This window comes from Mustela lutreola, chromosome 2 (genome assembly GCF_030435805.1).
Source record: "Mustela lutreola isolate mMusLut2 chromosome 2, mMusLut2.pri, whole genome shotgun sequence".
NCBI classification, from domain to species: domain Eukaryota; kingdom Metazoa; phylum Chordata; class Mammalia; order Carnivora; family Mustelidae; genus Mustela; species Mustela lutreola.
Window position 1 is genome coordinate 132,769,761 of NC_081291.1, and position 21,792 is coordinate 132,791,552.

The 21,792-nt window shown below is 37.2% G+C and overlaps 1 protein-coding gene across 4 annotated transcripts in view; it reads left to right on the forward strand.

Annotated features, from left to right (window-relative positions):
* WDR49 (WD repeat domain 49) overlaps window positions 1-21,792 on the forward strand; it is a 129,961-nt gene that overhangs the window by 43,422 nt on the left and 64,747 nt on the right. For 3 of the 4 annotated variants that reach the window (XM_059163575.1, XM_059163578.1, XM_059163576.1), the window contains one exon: window positions 11,082-11,315. The exons of the other annotated variant lie outside the window; for it this stretch is intronic. In XM_059163575.1, coding sequence (XP_059019558.1) covers window positions 11,082-11,315 — 234 coding nt within the window. The remainder of the gene's footprint in view (window positions 1-11,081; window positions 11,316-21,792) is intronic. 4 annotated transcript variants of the gene reach the window in all.

Here is a 21,792-nt window from a genome sequence, read left to right on the forward strand (position 1 = left end):
ATGTATGTGTACAAATACAAGGTAGTATTTATTATTAGTTTTTGGGTAAATGGTATCAAATAAGACATATTTTTCTGCAACTTGATTTTCCCTTAATAATAGCTCCTAGAGATGTTTCTGTGTGACTTTACATAGGCCTATGGTCCATCCACGTTGATTTGAATGGTAAGGTTTCAAACTTTCTGGCTAAGTAATATTCCATTGTATATATATATCACATCTTTCTCCATTCATCTGCTGATGGACATCTCGGTTCATCCCGGAGTTTGGCTACTGTGAACATTGCTTCTATAAACACTGGAATGCAGGTGCCACTACCGATCACTACATTTATATCTTTGGGGTAAATACCCAGGAGGGCAATTGCCGGGGAATATTCTTCTTAAAGAAGCTGTTAAGATGCTGCTGATTTAGATCTAGAAACATTGTACCCATTGGTATACTCACCAAAGGTGTGTAAAGGTGCCTGTTTCTCCCACAGTCTTGTCAATAATGGATACTATTAATGTGTTTCCCTATTTTGTGTACGCGTGAATCTGATGGATAAAAAATTAGGATGAGTTTCTTTTTTCAAATCCATTTATATTCATTTATTTATTGTTTTTTGGTGCATTAGCTAATAATGAGCTAATCATGCCCTCTCTTATGAACTCTGTCTTTTTCTTATTGATTTGTAGTAGTTTGAAAAATATTTTGATTATCCTTTATTATAGATGATGCAAATATTTTACTTATTTCAAGCATATGTCTTTTAATTTTGTGTTCTTTTTCTCATTCACAAGTTTTTTTTTTTTTTTTTTTTTTTAAGATTTTATCTATTTATTTGTCAGAGAGAGAGAGAGAAGCAGAAGGAGCATCAGGCCGAGGGAAGCAGACAGAAGGAGAAAAAGGCTCCCTGCTGAGCAAGTAGCCTGATGTGGGGCTCAATCCCAGGACTCTGAGATCATGACCTAAGCCAAAGGCAGAGGCTTCATCCACTGAGACACCCAGGCATCCGCTCATTCAAAAGTCGCTTTCTTTGTTTGTTTGTTGTTTTAAACAAATTTAAACTTTTTATGAAGTTGAGTCTAAGAAATGATTTTCTTTGTGGCTCTGGATTTTTTATCTTGCTTAAGAATGTCTTCTACAGTGGCGCCTGGGTGGCTCAGTGGGTTAAGCCTCTGCCTTTGGCTCAGGTCATGATTCCAGGGTCCTGGGATTGAGCCCCGCATCAGGCTCTCTGCTTGGTGGGGAGTCTGCTCCCCCCACCCCCGCCTGCCTCTCCACCTACTTGTGATTTTTGTCTGTCAAATAAATAAATAAAATCTTGAAAAAAAAATGTCTTCTACACTTCATTTTTATAAAAATATTCTTTATTTCTGCTAATAGTTTTTCTGTAGTTGAATAAATATAGTTTGCATTTACCTTTGCGGTTTATTTTGTGTGAAGTTTTTTTTTTTTTTTTCTACAAATGGATAGCCAAGACTATTTTTTGAATAATTTGTCTCTCCCTGGTTTGAAATGCCGTTTGTTATCATTTGAGTTGCCATATATATATGAATTTGTTTCTGGGTGTTTTATTCTTTCCATTAGTCTATTTGTCTTTTCCTACATAACATATCATTTAACTAGCATAACTTTATTGTATACATATGTGTGTGTGTGTATTTTTTTAAAGATTTTATTTATTTATTTGAGAGAGAGAGTGTGTGAACACAAGCAGGGGGAGAGGCAGAGGAAGAGGGAGAAGCAGACTCTCTGTTGAGCAGGAAGCCCAATGCGGGGCTCAATCCCAGGACCCTAGGATCATGACCTGAGCTGAAGGCAGAGGCTTAACGGACTGAGAGCCACCCAGGCCCCTATATTTTGATGGTGGGGCATTTTCTACTTCTTGTTTTCCTTTTTCAATTTTAACTATCTTCTGCATTTTATCCTTTATAAACCAAGTATATTTTAGGATCAATATTCATGTCATGAAAGTATTTGGGTTGAAATTTCACTGAATATGATATTTGACATCTTTAAAATACTGAGAAACCACACCCTGTTTTTCTCCATTTATTCATTCTTTTAACTGTCTTTCAGAAAAAAAAATCATGTACAAATGTCTTTCCCATTCCTTGTTCAGGTTTTTCCTACTTTTTAAAGGAGACACATTAACACATTCTTTTTTTTTTATAGGTTTTTTTTTTTTTTTTTTTTAATTTATTTTTTTAACAGACCGAGACCACAAGTAGGCAGAGAGGCAGAGGAAGGGAATTAGGCTCCCTGCCCAGCAGACAGCTTGACCTGGGGCTTGATCCTAGGAGCCTGGGATCATGACCTGAGCTGAAAGCAGAGGCTTTAACCCACTGAGCCACCCAGGTGCCTTCATTAACATATTCTTGCATATTCTTGATTTTAATGTGAATGTTTCTAATCAGGGTGTGCCCACTTTCTATATAACCCATTCATTGAGTTTTTAATTTTAATATAGATTTTTTTTTCCAAAACATTTTTTTAACTGCCTGGTAATTTTGAATAGTTTTTTGGTGCTTGCTCATTTTCAGATTTTTGATTTTTAGCTCTTTAATTTCGATTTCATTATTATATGTCCTTATCCAAGAATTTCAGTATCTGGAGTCCTTAGAGATCTAAATCTGGTATTTGCTACTCGGGTGGTTCTCCCTCAGGGTGACTTGTTTCATTTTTATGTTTGGCAACCTTTTATTGTCACCTCATTTTTTTTTTAATTTTTATTTTTTATAAACATATATTTTTATCCCCAGGGGTACAGGTCTGTGAATCACCAGGTTTACACACTTCACAGCATTCACCAAAGCACATACCCTCCCCAATGTGTCACCTCATTTTTTGCTGTTGCTAAACTACTGGCATTCTGAGGACCTAAACTGAAGATTCTTTCCTCCGGAGATTTCTGTTTGTTCCTGAAGGTGGAAACAAGGATAGTTACCATCCTCAGGTATTCTCCTTATCTGTTGTCCAGTTTTGTCTAACAGCCTAGATCGGTGCCTCCACCTTGCTGATGATCCAAGGCTTAGGCTCCTGGTTGCAATCTCTTCATTTAGGCCTACTGTTCCCTGTTTCTATTTTAAGTTTGTTTCTTTTCTCACTTTTTTTCTTCTGGACCTGTGAAGATGGTCCACACTCCCTGAAGACCTAGCAAGGCAGTAAAAATTATGTTTATTCAGAGTTGTGTTTCTTTGAAGCAGAAAAACCCCCGATGAAAACCTAGTCTGCAATGATATTTAAACCTGAATTCTCTTGTTCTAGCTGGTTTTCACTAATTTCCTTCAAAGCTGTTGTTAGTATAAATCTTAAGTGGGAAGAAAGAAAGAAAGAAAAGAGAGAGTGAAAGAAAAGAAAAGAAGGATTTAAAACTTAAAGTGTTTAAGTTTACTTTGTAAAATAAAATAGGAATGATGATCTTTGAAAAGCAAAATTAGACAACTTTTTCTTTGAAGACAACAACAAATTCTGTTACTATTCTATTTTAGTGTTAGGTGACTAATGATAATGGCAAAAAAAAAAATCCGGGTAAGTGAAATTGTTTTGATTTCCCAAGTAAATTTTGTTTTGGAAAAGGAGAGCACCTGAAATAATATGTTGGTATTAGTTAAGTCTATTAAACTTGAGTTCATTAAACTTAAATTTGTTATTCTTGAACTGGGGCATTAGTGAGATTTTTACAGAAAAATTCGTAGTGCTAGAAAACGTTTTGAATTTTTCAAGTACAGTGATAGAATACACAGACACTTAAAAGAAATCTGAGTCTTAGAGCTATATTATCTACTCATTCTTGTCGAAAAGAATGTAAAAAACAACAAGAACAGCAACAAAACAACAACAGTGAGAGAAGATCATGGTTATGGTAACAATTTAAAGATGGTTAGCATAAGAGAAGAGTTTAGCTTCCAGCCAATATTTTAGGTTTGACTTCAGTTCTGGGGAAAAAAAAAAGGTGAAAATTTTTCTTAAAGGAAGCTCTGTTCTATGACTTCAGGATAAAAAACATTATCTGAATTATATAGTAGAATACTTTTGCTTGCATATATCATGTCAAACAAAATTGCCTTTAAGTGTTCACCCATGATGCTTTTGTGGATTATCCAAAGGCTTCAATTCTGAAGAAATAGGCTTGTTAGTACATAAAGGAGTATTCAGGAGACCCAGTTCCATCAGTTCCTGTGATCCAATCATCTGCAAGTGGATTTTGTGGATTTCCCCAGAGAGCTGAGCTTCACTGCTGTCCTCAAGATCCCATACTGACATATACTCTCTCTCTTTTTCTTATTTCATTTTATATCTCTCCCCTCTAGGATGGCAGGAGTTAGTAATAAGTGTTTGATGAAACCAAACAGGTCTCATTTTGATCAAGTCACCTGAGTCTGTTTTCTACCTTTCCCTTGTTTTTATATCATTATTAGGACACTATGAATCTTTTTTTCCCTCCTACTCTAAATTAAACTTGGATGTGTCGCCAATATGTAAATAATGCTCATTTGGTTTTACAAAGGTCACTGAAAACAGATTCCCTATCTATCCAAGCATCTGCCCATGTACCTACCCATCCATGAAGTTACCTATTTACAAATACAGTAGTTACAGTACAAAGTAACAGTTATCTTTATGTCCTTTTCTATTGTTTAGTTTTATTATGTCTAGGTGAAATGATTCTGTCTCTTGTAAGGAGCAGGAAAAAATTCTTTTTAAAGATTTTATTTATTTATTTGAGAGAGAAAGTGAGAATACAAGTGGAAGGGAGGAGCAGGCTCCCTACTGAGCAAGAAGCCTGATGTGGGGCTTCATCCCAGGACCCTGGGATCATGACCCGAGCCCAACAGGCACTTAACCGACTGAGCCACCCAGGCACCCCATGGGAGCAGAAAATAGTTCTTCAGCAAAATTAGACTGAAAACATGGTGGGAGCCTACATTTCTCTAGTCAGATCTTCACAGTGCCCCTTTCTAAATTTGTTTTAATTGTTGTTTTGGAAGCTATAGATAATGGGTTGAGCAACTTTAGTACATTCTAGATGGAATTGACAGAATTTCAGAGCTGGCAGGGGCCCGTTTAGGAGAAAGGCGAGGCAATGGACAGGTTTAAATCACACACCTAAGCTGACAGATCTGAGTAATATTAAAATCCAGGTGTCAGGTCTCAGTCCACTGATTTTTAGTTCTAACGTATATGAATAATTGTGTTATTAAATAGCTAACAGTTGAAAGAAGGTAAAGGTTTTGCCAAAAAGTAATATGCCATTTTAATTATGTGAAGAGCTAAATGTTGTCGATACTAAATCATAAGTTTATGTACTTATTTCTCTTAATATAAAAATGGTGAGGAAATAGAAAGCCCGCCATTTCAAGAACTGGACTTAGGAAGGCTGAGCTTGGACAGACACCACAAGTTCTGAGGTATCATGATGAAAACAGAGTGTACAGTTTAGATCAAAATTTGTGGAAAATATAAATTAAAAAGTGTCAATTTTCAGTTGTGATTTTTAAGCTTAGGTGTTTGTTAGTTTATGTATTCTTCCTACTATGGATAAAGAAAACCTCACTAGAAATCTGGAATGAAAATTATTATTAAATATATTTCTTTCTGAACTGTGGCCTAATTCTATCCCAGAAGTCAACCTGAGTATCAAAGAGAAGAACCCATGCTTCTCAAATACTAACTAGATATTTAAGTTACATTTTGTCAAAAGACTTGATTAATAAAACCAAATTAATGTGAGACATTTTTCATGATTAAAAGGATAAAGACTGATTAGGAAAGAAGGGGATTACAGTTATCTGCTTTAAATCAAGCCACATGATATTACTGATTAGGCTGAGAGAAAGACTTCTTGTTCAAGGATATTAGCATTGACCTTAAAACCGTGTCGAGAAGTCAAGGTACAATGCAAAGGAAATGCTTGGGAAATTAAAAACAAAAAACAAAAAAACTAATCCCTGAGCCCCATCCTTAAAGATTCTGATTTAATAGGCTTGGCAAAAGGGCCCAAACAGGTGATTTTTAAGGCACTGCAGGTGTTTCTAATGTCAAGGTTAAGAACCACTCATACAGAATGTGGTAGTGTGGAAAAAAACTGAAAAACTTGTGGGAGGTCACATACCGTGAGGTGATTGCTAGATGACAGCCAGAACACTGTTTTGTGCATTGATGTTAATATATCAATGTTGATGCTTTCATCCTCAGCAGAGAGAAAAATCAGAGTTAAAGATGGAAGGGAACTTAATGGGATCAGGGATCAGTAATTAAGAGAGTTAGGGTTCTTTGAAGGAAGAAGGGAAAGCAGAACAAAAAACAATTTTAAGGGGCGCCTGGGTGGCTCAGTGGGTTAAAGCCTCTGCCTTCGGCTCAGGTCATGATCCCAGGGTCCTGGGATCGAGCCCCACGTCGGGCTCTCTGCTCAGTGGGGATCCTGCTTCCTCCTCTCTCTCTCTCTCTCTGCCTGCCTCTCTGCCTACTTGTAATCTCTGCCTGTCAAATAAATAAATAAAAAAAAAATCTTTAAAAAAAAAAAAACAATTTTAAGAAAAAATAATGAACATGTACATTTTGATAAAAAACATATTTCTAATTTTAATTGCTAATGACAAGAACTAACCTATCATAGACCAGAGGTTGTTACTCATATATTTTTAATTTTTCATTTAATTTATGTGACTATATGTCAATAAAATATTAAAGGCAATATAAATTATTTGAACAACATGGTGGAAAATGATTCTGTGGAAATTATAGTCCATTAATACCATTGAGTTATTATTAATCTATATTCAACCATTCCCCAGATTATTATTCTGATGTGAAGTTAGTTTCTACTTTTTAGAAGGGAGTCCATACTAAAGAAGACAAGATTCTGAACAATGAGAGTATGACTATTATAAGAATATGAGTGTTTGGGGCGCCTGGGTGGCTCAGTGGGTTGGGCCGCTGCCTTCGGCTCGGGTCATGATCTCAGGGCCCTGGGATCGAGTCCCACATTGGGCTCTCTGCTCAGCGGGGAGCCTGCTTCCCTTCCTCCCTCTCTGCCTACTTGTGATCTATCTCTCTGTCAAATAAATAAATCTTTAAAAAAAAAAAAAAGAATATGAGTGTTTGAAAATGATATAGATGTGTCTAATCTTGTGGCTTTCACATTCAAAATAACAGTTTATCAATTCTATTTTTATTTAGGACACACACTTGGAAAAATATTTGCAGGTCTTAGTTCTTGTAGAATTAATATTTTTGAGGAAAAACATATTCTGGAGAGGTGCCAGAATGTTTTTTAATAAAAACAATTTAGTAATGTTTAAGAACCAGAATGAGCTCCTTAATGAAAAATTCTTGCCAAAAACCAAAAAACAAACAAAACAATTTACTTCATGAATATATATTCTTAGGATTAGAATGATTGGTAATGCTGTTTACCTGGCAGGGGTTGACTAGGTCATTTTAAGTTTGTTATAATTGTTGGTCAATGGAGAAGTTACCCTATCCATCAAGCATAATTATTTATATAAGATGTTGAAGAAGTTTTATAAAATATCTTTGAGGATTATGAGATCTATAATTGGGTGAATAGCCATGCAGAAGTGAGGCAAAATTTTATGGGGTTTTGTATTCTTGGACTTCATCTGAGCTAATGATCTCCATCAACGAGCCAGATAAAGACTTAGTTATTAGGTGAGGCACAATGTTCAACAAATTAAAAAAATACCTATTGACACCTACTATGTCTTGTGGGATATGTGGGCAAATCAGGAAGGGATTGTCAATATAATTGAACTAGGATTCAAGATTATATTGTCATACTTTGAAAAAGTAAGAAAAATCCTAGTCTTGGTTTAATAGATCAGATTTCTGAAGGTAGGATGGTAGACATCTGGCTTGATTATTTGTTCATGGGATTAATATTTAGAGTTTTGCACAGTCAGAACTTCAAGGTAAGAAACATTCATGATGGAATGAGTTAATGTAAAGATAAATGGTTTAAAGAAGTCACGGAACCTCTAACAGTGGTTAGAACATCCCTGAAATATTGGCTCCATTCTGAGCACCATGCTTAACATACGTCTTTGAGGACCTTAAGTGTGCATCTTATATTTTGATGAGTGGAGAGATACTGCCTTAAATTGATAATGCAGAAATTTGTGTGTAAGGAGTATATTATCTGAAAGTATCACACCCAATAGGACCAGAAGAAAAAGTTTAGATTGGGGGAATGAAAAGGGAGGGAAAAAATGTAATTAACCTCTTTACTTTCAAATATAAGAGTCCTTTGAGGGGCGCCTGGGTGGCTCAGTGGGTTAAGCCGCTGCCTTCGGCTCAGGTCATGATCTCAGGGTCCTGGGATAGAGTCCCGCATCAGGCTCTCTGCTCAGCAGGGAGCCTGCTTCCCTCTCTCTCTCTCTCTCTGCCTGCCTCTCCATCTACTTGTGATTTCTCTCTGTCAAATAAATAAATAAAATCTTTAAAAAAAAAAAGAGTCCTTTGATCACTATATGATATGTACACACACACACACACACACACACACACACACACAGCTATTCCTTGGTGTTAACAGAGAAATCTGTAACTCAGGAAGGTTAAAGGAAGCTATCTCCAAATAAATAAAAAATAAAAAAAAATAATTAAAAAAGATGGTCCCTGAGGAGTAGGACCTGGGGTTGAAAGGGGTGGATTGAGAATAAAGCCCTCCGGGACTATTGGGTTTTGGATCACAGATAAAGGCAGCCATGGTGTTTACAGTAAACAGCGTTTGAATGGTGGTCCTCTCCAGGAGAGAGTGCAAACTGAGGGAGAGAACCAGGAGCCTGCCTTGGTGGAGTGAGTTCTGATAGTAAGATGGTTAAAAGGAACTGGGATCAGTTACCCCAGTCAAGACGTGGAAGAGACCTATATAGATTTAGGAGAAGACGTAGAATCAAGAGGTAGAAAAGGACATCTTTGGCTGAATATACTTAAAAATACTGTAGGGATTTCTATCCTGTGGATTCCCAAGATCTGTTCATATGTATGAGGGCTATTCATGTCTATGTACCCAAAGAAATTATATGGAAAATTGTGTACATATATGGGTACATGCATTTAGGAGGCAGAGATAGACCATCATTTTTTTATATATAATATTTTATTTTTTATAAACATGTATTTTTATCCCCAGGGGTACAGGTCTGTGAATCACCAGGTTTACACACTTCACAGCACTCACCAAAGCACATACCCTCCCCAATGTCCATAATCTCACCCCCTTCTCCCAAACCCCCTCCCTCCAGCAACCCTCAGTTTGTTTTGTGAGATTAAGAGTCACTTATGGTTTGTCTCCCTCCCAATCCCATTTTCTTTCATTTATTCTTCTCATACCCACTTAAGCCCCCATGTTGCATCACCACTTCCTAGACCATCATTTTGAACGTTTTATTTTCCCAAAGATTATATGATTTAAAATACATTAAGAATTGCAGGGTTGCCTGCCTTCTGGAGTTATAAACACTCACTTAAACAGAGACCATTTTTTATAGATTGTTGAGGAATAATTCTTACATTGGATAAGATAGACTGACTAATTTGAAAGAACCTCTTCGGCTCTGATATTTACACAATGAAAACATAATAAAATGCATTTAATAACAAAACAATTACTATTATTACATGCTGATCATCATGCTAAATTCTTTTTTTTTTTTAAAGATTTTATTTATTTATTAGAGAGATAGCACAAGTAGGCAGAGCAGCAGACAGAGGTAGAGGGAAAAGCGGGCTCTCTGTTGATCAGGGAGCCCAATGTGGGGCTCCATCTCAGGGCCCTGGGATCATGACCTGAGCCGAAGGGAGCTGCTTAACCGAAGGAGCCACCCAGGTGCCCCCATCATGCTAAATTCTTGACATGGAGTCTGGTTCAATCTTCATAGTGCTGGATGAGGTAGGTACTATATCAAAACCTAGAAGAGCAAAGAAACTTGCTAGAGGTCCCCCTCTAGTGAGGGACAGAACCAAGATTAGAACTCAAGAAGTCTAGTCCTAGAACTTGCCTGTTAGCATCTCTTGGAGGGATTTTTTACTGTCTTCCTTTCGACTCTCCCTCACTGCCTGTGTTGATTTTGTACCATGGCTGACAGCCGCAACATAGGCACCTGCAAAGCCACTCTTCCTGTTTTCTTCAGTGTTTGTCTCGTACCATCTGCATGTCATTTTTGTCTTGATTGTCTGTGTTTGAATAAGAATCTAATGTCTGAGGTTTATGTGGACTTGATTTCACTTAATACCGTCTTTTATTTCATACACACATACAATATATATGTATATATGTAATATGTATATAATACATGTTTTATACTATATAATGATATAATATATTCATGTGTATATATAACTATATAGAGATTATATTATATATCATATATATTAGAGAAAGAGACTGTATTACTTTTCAATTGGTAATGTGACAACCACAAACTCAGTGGCTTAAAACAACACAAATGTATTTGTGTTCTGCGGTTAGAATTCCAGCATGGGTCTCACTGAGCTAAAATCAAGGCACTGGCAGGGCTCCTCTTTCCGAAGCTCTGGGGAAGAATCCCTTTCCTTGCCTTTTCCAGCTGCTTTGGCGCATGGCCCCCTTCCTCCATCTTCAAAGCCGGTGAAGCTAGATAGGGTCTTTCTCACATCCCATCACTCCCCTCCCCCTTATAATGACATTGGACTCACCCATAGCATCCAGGGTAATCTCTTCATCTCAAAGTCCTTAATTTATCACACCTGGAAAATCCCTTTTGCCATGCAAATAACATTCGCACTGCAGGGATGGGGACTTGGACATCTGTTGGGGGGGGATATCACTCTGCTTACCAAAAGTACATAGAGCACTCTTCACGGGACTGAGACTAAACACAGTCCTTTCCTGGGAGAGACTACAAGTGGAAAGACATTTAAATGGATAAGGAGATATAAGAAGACTATGTGCCAGGACAGAAGCATGAACAATCAGCACCATGGAGGAAACAACTGTCTGCCTGGGGTGGAGTGTGAACTAGAAACAGTTCTGGCTAAAAATTTACAATTGTTCTTGACATGTTCCTATGACTTGTTCACTTTTTATCCAGGTTTTGAGACTCTGGGATATTCAGCACCAGCTGTCCATCCAGAGGATAGCTTGTTCTTTCCCCAAAAGTCAGGACTTCAGATGTCTCTTCCACTTTGATGAAGCCCATGGACGGCTTTTCATCTCATTTAATAACCAGCTTGCATTGTTGGCGATGAAAAGCGAGGCCAGCACAAGGGTGAAGAGCCACAAGAAAGCAGTCACTTGTGTTCTTTACAGTTCGGTCTTGAAGCAGGTAATGATGCTTTTCTGTCACTCTCCTGACAAGTCCCCGGGTCCAGAGGCTCATTCCTTTAATTCAGCCTACGGCAACTGAGGACACATACAGGAAAAAAAAAAAAAAAAAAAAAAAAAAAAAAAAAAAAAAAAAAAAAAAAGATTGTGGGAAGGAAATGATTTAATAGCTATGTACTTTTCTGCAATGATGTGTGTTCAGGTGGATTTGAAGAGTGATTTCATTTGCAGCCAGGGACCACGGCGGCACAGATAGAGTTATAAGGAATTACAATATTCCAGCGAAAACAAACAAAACATGCAATGTAATTGAACTTCTGTTTGTTACTCGCTCATTTGGGTCTTGATGCCAAATGCAAGTGAACCTGGTTGTAAAATTCTATTTTATGAACGCCAGCCTCCCGTATCCCGGTGGAAAGTTCTGAAATATGCATGAAATGTAATTAGCAGAGATCCATTTTGCCAGCATATTTTACACCAGTGGCTCACAGTGGCAGCCCGGAATGTATTCATAATAAAATGATTCAGTTAAATGTGGTGCCACTTGGTATGCAGCACGAGGGTTGTTTGTCTCCCCACCACTTTAATGACACTTTGCAGCCTTTGCTTATGGGAGCACTACCTGAATGTCAATGAAGACGCCGCAGCTCCTCTGGAGCGAACATGCAGTCCAGACCATGGGCCTTTTCAGAGGACAGGGTAAGCGGGCGTGTGGTGTCACGGAGGGAGAGGCACCAGAGGGAGCTTATCCCACTGCAGGACTCTTCGTAACTGCACAGCAGGAGCCCAGCAGAGAGCCCCGTAACCAGCTTGTAGCCAATTAAACAGTAACTCTGACCCATGCTTCCCTTCCCTTCTGCAGAAGCTTTTGCATTCACGCTGAAATGAGTAGTTGGGTTTTTGCGCGAGAGGGTGGAAAGCCCTTTGTTAGTAATGAGTAGTGTGTCATGTCACTGCTTCAGACTCTCTGTTTTCTGGTTATTCTCGGAGATAAAAGTCCTTTACGAAATAATCCATTTTGAATTCCATCTGTAGGGAACATTCCCCCGGAAATGTTTTACTGAACTTTACAGAGGCAGCCGGTTAATTTCGGCTCCCTGGTGGCCAAGCCAGAGATGTTATTTATTTCCAGGAGAACATTTTTGCTAATTGAGAGTTGCGAAGTTAAGAAGCTAGATTTGTATGTAGATGTTAAGATACGATGTCGTCTGGCCATTAAATGAGCAATATTCCATGAGGGATTCAGGAGATGGGACACAAAGATGTGGAATCTAACATTTGGGACGTGAAGACAGAGCTAAGATAGGGCAAATACATGCACGTTACAGGGAACGATGGAATATGCACATTTGGTATTAAGCTGTAGGAAGACTCACTGTGCAACTGAGTTGGGTGTTCATACCTCTACTTCTGCTGTTGAGAGCATAACTAATTAAAAACATTAATATGTATATAAAGTACATAGAGCTGTTCATTTTGTGCATGTGTTTCCTAACTATTAGTGGCTAAGCTACAGAGAAATACTTCAACATTGTATTGCATTTATCACTATAAAAATGTATTGCAGTTAAGAACAAAGAAAACAGTATCACCTACAGTGCCATCCACCAGTGATAATTTACCATTTCAGAATCATTAGACAAAGTAAATAAAACAGTTTTTGAACAAGTCCAGGTGCCAGGAATGAGGAAGCAGATTCATCCACTATAGTTTCTTCTTTCCAGTAGTTCAGGGAGACTCAGGCCCTGGTTTTCTTCTTGGTGCTGGTTGCCGGCAGGGGCTCATTACAGGGTTGACGGATGAGAGAAGGGAAAGCAGGCACATTAGTAACTCACAAAGGAAAAATGGAATCCAGTAAAATGAAGTAGAGATAAGAGCAAAGTGCTGTGCAGGGCAGGTCATCAGTTCTGCCTGGGGCTGGGGTGGGTGACAGACTACAGCCCTGAAGTCTTGTAGCAGGATTCTCTAGAGGAAGGAAGCAGTTCCAGACAGAAGTTGTTATAGCATGAGCACCTTCAAAAGAGGCCTGAGCAAAAGCATGGATTTGAGGTTAAAACAGCAATTTCCACAGTTTGATCTCAGACCTGTAGGGAGACTCAGATTCTTTCAGAAAATTGGTAAGATCAAGACTGTTTTCATCATTTTATTTGTTGTTTGTTTTTGTCACTTTTTCTGTCTCATGATTGTAAGTGGAGTTTTCTAGAGGCTACACAATGAGTGATGACATCATTGCTCTGATGGCTAAAGGAAAATATGCTTTTGTATTCCTGTGTTTTCACATTTGCTCAGTTTAAATTTCCAATATGGTAGATACATAGTCAGTCTCTCTCTTTCTCTCTGTGTGTCTCTATCTCCCCTATAAATGGAAGCTGTTTGTAATTCTTCAGTAATTTTTAAGAGGGTAAAGGAACCCCAAGAGCAAAAGTTTTGAGAACTGTTGAGTTAGATCAGAGTGCAGATGTTGGGCAGCTAGCGTCTCCTGTCTAAGCTTCAGTTTACTGACCCTTCAATATGTGTGTGTGGTGGTAGGGGCTGGGCGTGTGGTGGGGAGCACAGACATGGAAACAGTAACAGCAGGGATTCCCTCCAGCATTGCCTTGGTGTGGCCTGCCTCTCAGGAGCAGCCCTCCTTCCTCCCACACGGCCAGCCTTAGCAAGGCTCCCCCGGACCCCCAATCCTCTCAGGTTAAACGCTGGTGCTCTATGCCACTTTTTTCCTTACTAACTTCTTGATATTCCTTCATCTTTATTTTCACCATGGGTTATGTGAAAGCAGAGGTTGGGAAGAGTTAGGATGGGGGGGGGACCCTGAATTGGGCTTTGTGCAGGAACGCCCCTTCAGGTGAGGTAGATGTTTATCCTGCCTCTTCTCTCCACAGCCCTTGCGGTTCCTGCTCATAAATATTATAGAGGGCACGGATTGCATGGAGCACTGGGTGTGGTGCAAAAATAATGAATACTGTTATGCTGAAAATAAAAAATAAATTAAAAAAAAGAGAAGTAACCAATTAAAAAAAATAAAAATAAAAAAATAAAAATCTAAAGTAAAAATAAATAAATAAATAGATAGATATTTAGTCCCAGAGCCCATCTGTGGTCTATTCAGCACCTGAAGTCTCCGGGGACACCCCGCACTTACCTCTCTCCCCTTTCCCCTCTTACAGTATTGCTCACGTTTCTTGTTCTTTCACATTCAGACACTGAACTCCCATTTTTCTCTCCTCCTGTTTTTGGTGTAAGGGAAAGGTCCTTGTTTCCCACTTCTGTATTTTCCTACAACTCCTTAGTATCAAATATATGGGTATCGAATATATGTTCAAAGGCTAGGTTTGGTGAATTATCACCCCTTCTCATTCCAAGTTCAAAAGGAACCCTTCCAAGTCCACTGGCACTTGCTCTGTGGTTATCTGGTTTGGTGCCTTTTGGTAGGCTCTGTTTTTGAGTTTAATGAAAGCCTTCCTTTCTGTTGTCATTTGAACATGTTGCCCACACTTTATAGATGTTTCATTCTGTTTGATATTGGGCGGAGACCCCACATAATCCCTATATAAAAAGCAACTTGGGGCAGTCTGTGACTTTTCTTTATATTCCTGCCTTTTGGTATATACTCGCACCCTCATCTAAGAAAGTGATATGAAACCCCACAAAATCTTTTAAAAGAAAGCATGTGCTTTTCTTCACCCAGCAAAGCATGCCCTCACAGCCAGCAGCAGAACAAGTTGGGACAGGATGAAGGAGTCCCTGGAATGTCTAATTTTGAAAGAATCAAAGTAACTCAATATCCTGGGGGCAGTTGTAATGAACTGTCTTTGCACTGAATTCTTAAATGAAGCTTTTATTAAAAACCCATGAAGGTTAGGAAACTTGAAAAAATGTATTTGTAGGTTTCCTATAAAATGGAATAGATAAAATTTCTGAGTTATCACTATGGCTCTCATCTTAATGATGGGGGTTTATGTGTTTCTGTAAATAGGCAACGGTTCAGTTTGTCTTGCATCAAGGACATATTTATAGTCAGACTAGATATTTAGGCATCATCACATTTTGGTAGATAATGATGTTAACCATTTTTATTATTTAAATAACTTATTTTCGTAAAACACTATGTACTTATAAGAAATTAAAACCATGCAGTAAGCTCAAATAAGGAACTAAATATTGAGGAAATATCATCAACATATTCTAAATATCTCTCTGCATAGAATATTTTTTATAAATATCATTCTGCAAACTCTTTTATTTTATGATATATTAGAATAATATATATGAATATATTTCCTTGTATCTAAAATGTAGATCTACTTCATCATTTTTAAAAAGCAGCACAATATCCCATTGTATATGCGTATCCTAATTTACTGATCCATTTGCCTTGATGAGAATTTTGTTACGAATTTTTTTGTGCATAAATATATTCACACTCATGACTTTATCTCTCTAGGGTAGGAGCTTAGGAATGCATTTCTAGGTTCAAATATATGCATATTAGATAATTTGATACACAAATTGCCTCCCAGAATCTTACCATTTTACCCAGTCTCTGGGAGTAAAATTAATCACACGCATGATTACATAAAGAGACATGTCAGCGGCTGCCTGGCTGCCTCCAGCAGGACCCCTGAGGTCATTGGGGAGTTTCCCATAATCCGGCATGGGATGTTGACTTTGAAAATTTGAAGACGACCCTTCTTTATTTTAGCCAGACTGGTGCTGTTTCTTGAGGACCAACTCTCACACTATCACAGCAAACATCAAGTCAGATCATTCATTAAAAATGGGGCCGGGCTATAATTTCCTAGTGACAATGCATCTCCTGTCCTCTCTCTTGCACACCATCTTTTGGGAATTGAGACATTTGACAATCTAACCAATTCGACTGGGTGCTTCCTTGGTGATTGTAAATCTGAGTAAAGGGAAGTGGATAAGCTTGAGGGAAATGTATCTCCACCTTACAAGACATTTAGTGCTTGTATTTAAGGCCAAATCAATGAGTTTCTCTTTTGAACAGAGCCGGATAAACACTGATGAAGACTTTCTCTTTGCCTGCCTTATTTGCTGGGCTCCATGTGACCTTCCTTTTAATAACGCGACTTTTCTTCAGTTGTCAGCTTAAGGTTATACTTAGTTACATGTCAGTCCCAAGGCCGTGAGCTCTGGTCCCTTGTTGGAGACATGGGAATTATCCTAGTCTCAGCGTTACTCTAAAACATATATGTGTGCACACACATGCACACACACACGTATGCATGTGTGTACTTAAATGTGATTAGCTTGCAAGGGATAATTCATTTCAATGCTACAACACTCAAAAGGACAAAAGGGTATACGTTGAAAATTTCTTCTTACCCATCTCTACTTACTCAGCTTCCTTCCCTGGAGGCAAGCAGTTTTCATGACTTTCAGGAGCCCCCTTTCAGGGCTATTCTATGCTATAGAGGTATGAATGTAGACTTACATTTAAATAGGATATGTACAATTCTTAATATCTAAGAATCAATAGTAAGTATTTTTTACACAAATGATAGCATATTGTGCACAGAAACACCGTTCTATACATTGATCTTTCACCTAAAAATCCAGCCTAGAGATCATCTTATCTCATTACCTAGAGTATCCTCTTTCTTTCTTACAGCTGCACGGTATTCCGTTACATGGGTGTATCAAAGTGTATTAGCTTGGAGTGACTTCAGCATTTTAGATTACAGATAACATAGTAGTTTTTAACCTTGAACATACAACTTCCAGCACGAGTGAGAAAACATCTGTGGAATAAATCCCTAGAACTGAAATTTTGGGGTCAGAGAGTATTTATGTCTGTAACCTTGATGGATATTATCAAATATTCTCCAGGAAAGTCACGTGAAATCCAACAGAAGAGTAGGAGAAGACCCTTACCTCAGCCTGTCTCGTCATCACAGTCTCGGCTTTTTTTTTTTAAAGAATTTGTTTCTTTAAGAGCACTTTTAGGTTCATAACAAAATTGAGTAGAAAGTACAGAAATACACCATATTCCCCCATCCTCCCATATGCATTCCCTTCTCCATTATCCACATCCCCCACTAGAGTGGTGCATTTGTTGCAACTGATGAACCTATATTGGCACATCATTATCACCAGATGGAACCGCAGTTCACATTAGGGTCAATCTTAGTGTGATACATTCTATGAGTTTAGACAAATTTATAATCACATGCATTTACCATTATAGCATACAGCCTTTTCAGATTGGCTTCTATCACTCAGTAATATGCATTTGTGTCTCCTCTGTGTATTCGAATGGCTCAAGAACTCGTTTTTTAAAATGTTGAATAGTATTCCACTGGATGGATGTGCCACGATTTATTTATTCATTCATCTACTGAAGCACATCTTGGTTGCTTTCATTCCAAGTATAGGCCATTATGAATAAAGCTGCTATAAACATTCATGCATAGGCTTTCGTGTGGACATAAATTTCTTAATCCTTTGGATAAATATTAAGAAACATGATTTATGGATTGAATGGTAAGAATGTTTAGTTTTGTAAAAAAAAAAAAAAAAAGAAGGCTATTTGCCTTCTAAGGTAACTGCACCAGTCTGCTTTTACACCAGCAGTGACTGAACGTTCCTACTGCTCTATATCCTCATCAGCATTTAATGTTGTCAGTGTTCCAGATCTAGGTCATTCTAATAGGTGCATGGTACTGTGTTGTTTTACTATTTCTCCAATGACTTCTGATGTGGAGCATCTTTTCAGATGTTTATCTGCCATTTGTTTATGTTCTTTGGTGAAGTGTCTGTTAAGTTCTTTGGCCCATTTTTTTTTTTTTTTAAAGATTTTGTTTATTTACTTGAGAGAGAGACCGTGAGAGAGAGCATGAACGAGGAGAAGGTCAGAGAGAGAAGTAGACTCCCCATGGAGCTGGGAGTCCGATGCGGGACTCGATCCCGGGACTCCAGGATCATGACCTGAGCCGAAGGCAGTCGTCCAACCAACTGAGCCACCCAGGCGTCCCACTTTGGCCCATTTTTTAAATTGAGTTGTTTTACTGTTGAATTTTCAGAGTTGTTTTTTTTTTTTTTTTTTTTTGTATATTTGGATATCAGTGCTTCATCATATATGTCTTTTGAAAATAAGTTCTCCCAAGCTGTGGATTATCTTTTCATTCTCTTGACAGTGTCTTTTGCAGAGTAGATATTTTTAAATTTAATGAAGTCCAGCTTACCAGTGATTTCTTTCATGGGCCGTACCTTTAGTGTTTTACCTAAAAAGTCACTGCTAAACCCACGGTTATTTAAATTTCCTTCTATATTGTGATCCATTTTGTTAATTCTTGTCAACAGTGTTTGGTCTGTGTCTAGAGTCCTCTTTTTACACATTGATGTCCAGTTGTTCCAGCACCACTTGTTGAAAAGACTATTCTTTTTCAATTAAAATGCTTTTGCTTTTTTGTTAAAGGATCAGTTGACTCTATTTATGTGCATCTGTTTTGGGGTCTATTCTGTTCCATTGATCTAGTTGTTTATTCTTACGCCAATATTACACTGTCTTCATTGCACTTTATGGTATATCATGAAGTTGATTGTGTCAGTCTTCCAATTTTATTCTTTTCTTATAATATTGTGTTAGCTTATCTGGGTCTTTGGTTTCTGAATATGAACTTTAGAATTGGCTTGTCAATATCCATAAAATAACTTACTGGGATTTTTATTTGCATTGCTGGAATATATTGATTAAGTTGGGGAGAACTGAGATCTTGACAATATTGAGTTTTCCTATCCACAGAACATGGAATATCTCCATTTATTTAGTTCTTTGATTTTATTTATCAGAGTTTTGTAATTTATGTCAGATAGACCTTATTCATTTTTGTTAGATTATACCTAACCTAAGTATTTAATTTCCATGGATGATAATGTAAATGGGTTTATAGTTTTATTTTCAAATTCTACTTTTCCTTGATGCTATATAGGATACCAATTGACTTTTGTATATTAACCTCATATCCTGCAATCTTGCTGTAATCCCACTTATTAATTTCAGGAGTTTTTTTGTTGATTTTCATATTTTCTACAGATAGGATCACATCATCTGCTAACAAAGACAATTTATTTCTTCCTTTCTAATCTTTATACTGTTTATTTTCTTTACTTGTCTTATTGCATTAGGTAAAGTTTCTATATGGTATTGAAAATAGGTGATGACAGGTAATATCCTAGCCTTTTACCTGATCTTAGTAGAGAAAGCTTCACATTTCTCACCATTAAGGATGATATTAGCCGTAAGTTTTTTGCAAATACTTTATCGAGTGGAGGAGGTTCCCCTCTATTACTAGCTTACTGGTAATTTTTACCATAAATTGATATTGGATTTTGTCAAATGCTTTTTCTGCATCTATTAATATGATCACATGATTTTTCTTTTGTAGTCTATTAATGTGATGGATTACATTAATTAATTTTCAGATGTGAAACAGCCTTTCATACCTGGGATAGATTTCACTTGGTTATGCTGTATGATTCTTTTTATGCGTTGTTGGATTTGATAAGCTATTATTTTGTTAAGTATTTTTGTATCTATGTTCATGAAACATATTGGATTGTAGTTTTCTTTTCTGTAATGTTTTCGTTTGGTTTAGGTATCAGGGTAACACTGGCCTCATAGAATGAGTCAGGAAGTATTCCCTCTGCTTCTATCCTTTCAGCAAAGATTGTAGTAAACTGCCATTATTTCTTCCTTAAATGTTTCATAGAATTTACCAATGAATCCATTCAGCCTGCTTTCTGTTTTGGGGTATGATTAACAATTGATTTAATTTTTTTCATTGATATAGGCCTGTTTGAACTTGGTTTATGTCTATTTCTTCTTGTGTGAGTTTGGGAAGATTGTGTCTTTAAATAAGTTGGCCAATTTCATCTAGGTTGTCAAATTTGTAGATAGAGAGTTTTTATAGTATTCCTCTATTATCCTTTTAATGTATATGGAATCTTCAGTGATGTGTCTCTTCTTTCACTGCTGATATGAGTAATTTGTATCCTTTCTCTCTCTCTCTCTCTTTTTTTTTTTTTTTTTCCTTACTTAGCCTGGCTAGAGTCTTATCTTTTTAAAGTGCCAGCTTTTGATTTAATTGACTTCATTAATTTTTGGTTTTTAGTTTCATTGATTTCTGATCTCTAATTTTAATTTGTTCTTTGCTTCTGCTTACTTTTAATTGTATTAACTTTTCTTTTTTTTTTCTAATGTATGTGTATATATTCCTCTAATTTCTGCTCTTTCTGCATTCTAAATTTTTTTATTTGTATTTAAAAAAAAGATTTTATTTATTTATTTGACAGAGAGAGAGAGAGCACAAGTAGGGGGAGAGGCAGAGGGAGAGGGAGAAATAGGCTCCCTGCAGAGCAGGGGAAGCCAGCTATGGGACTCCATCCCAGGACTCTGGCATCATGACCTGGGCCAAAGGCAGTGGCTTAACCAACTGAGCCAGCCAGGCACCCCTGTATTTCCATTTCGTTTTATTTATTTATTTATTTATTTACTTACTTTTAGAGATTTTATTTATTTGAGAAAGAGAGCATGAGTAGAGGAAGGGGCAGAAGGACAAGGAGAAGCACACCCGCCATTGAGCAGGGAACCCAATGCAGGGCTCGATCCCAGAACCCTGAGATCATGACCTGAGTTGAAGGCAAATGCTTAAGCAACTGAGCCATACAGGAGCTGTATTTTCATTTTAATTTAGTTTAAAATATTTTAAAAATTTCTCTTGAGAGTTCTTTGACCTGTGTGTTATTTGGAAGTGTGCTATTAAATTTCCAAGTATTTTGGGGTTTTTCCATTTATCTTTCTGTTACTGATTTCTAGTTTAATTTTATTGTGGTCTGAGACCAGAGATTGTATGATTTTTATTCTTTGAAGTTTGTTAAGATGTGTTTTATGTCTCCAAATACCATTTACTTTGGTGAATGTTCCATACAAACTTGAGAAAAATGTATCTTTTGCTGTTTTTATATGAGGTAGTTTATTTTATATTCATATCCACTTGATTGGTGGGTTTTCAGTTCAACATATCATTACAGATTTTCTGCCTGCTGGTTCTGTCCCTTTCTGATAGAGGAGTATTGAAATCTTCAACTATAAAGGTGTATTAATGTATTTATCCTTGCATTTCTACAAGTTTTGTCTCATGTAGTTTAATGCAGTTGTTAGGGTCATACATATTAAGGCTTGTTGTTTTCTTGGAGGTTTGACCTTTTGTCATGCCCCTCTTCATCCATACTAACTTTCTTGCTCTAAAGTCTGCTTTGTCTGGAATTAATAGCTATTCTTGTTTCCTTTGATTCATGTTAGCATGTTATATCTTTCTTTGGTCATTTTACTTTAAATCTGTATGTGTTTTTATATTTAAATTGGGTTTCTTTTTATACTATATAGTTAGGTCTTGATTTTTGATCCAATCTGATAATCTGGCTTGATTGATTCATTAAGCCCATTGACATTCAAA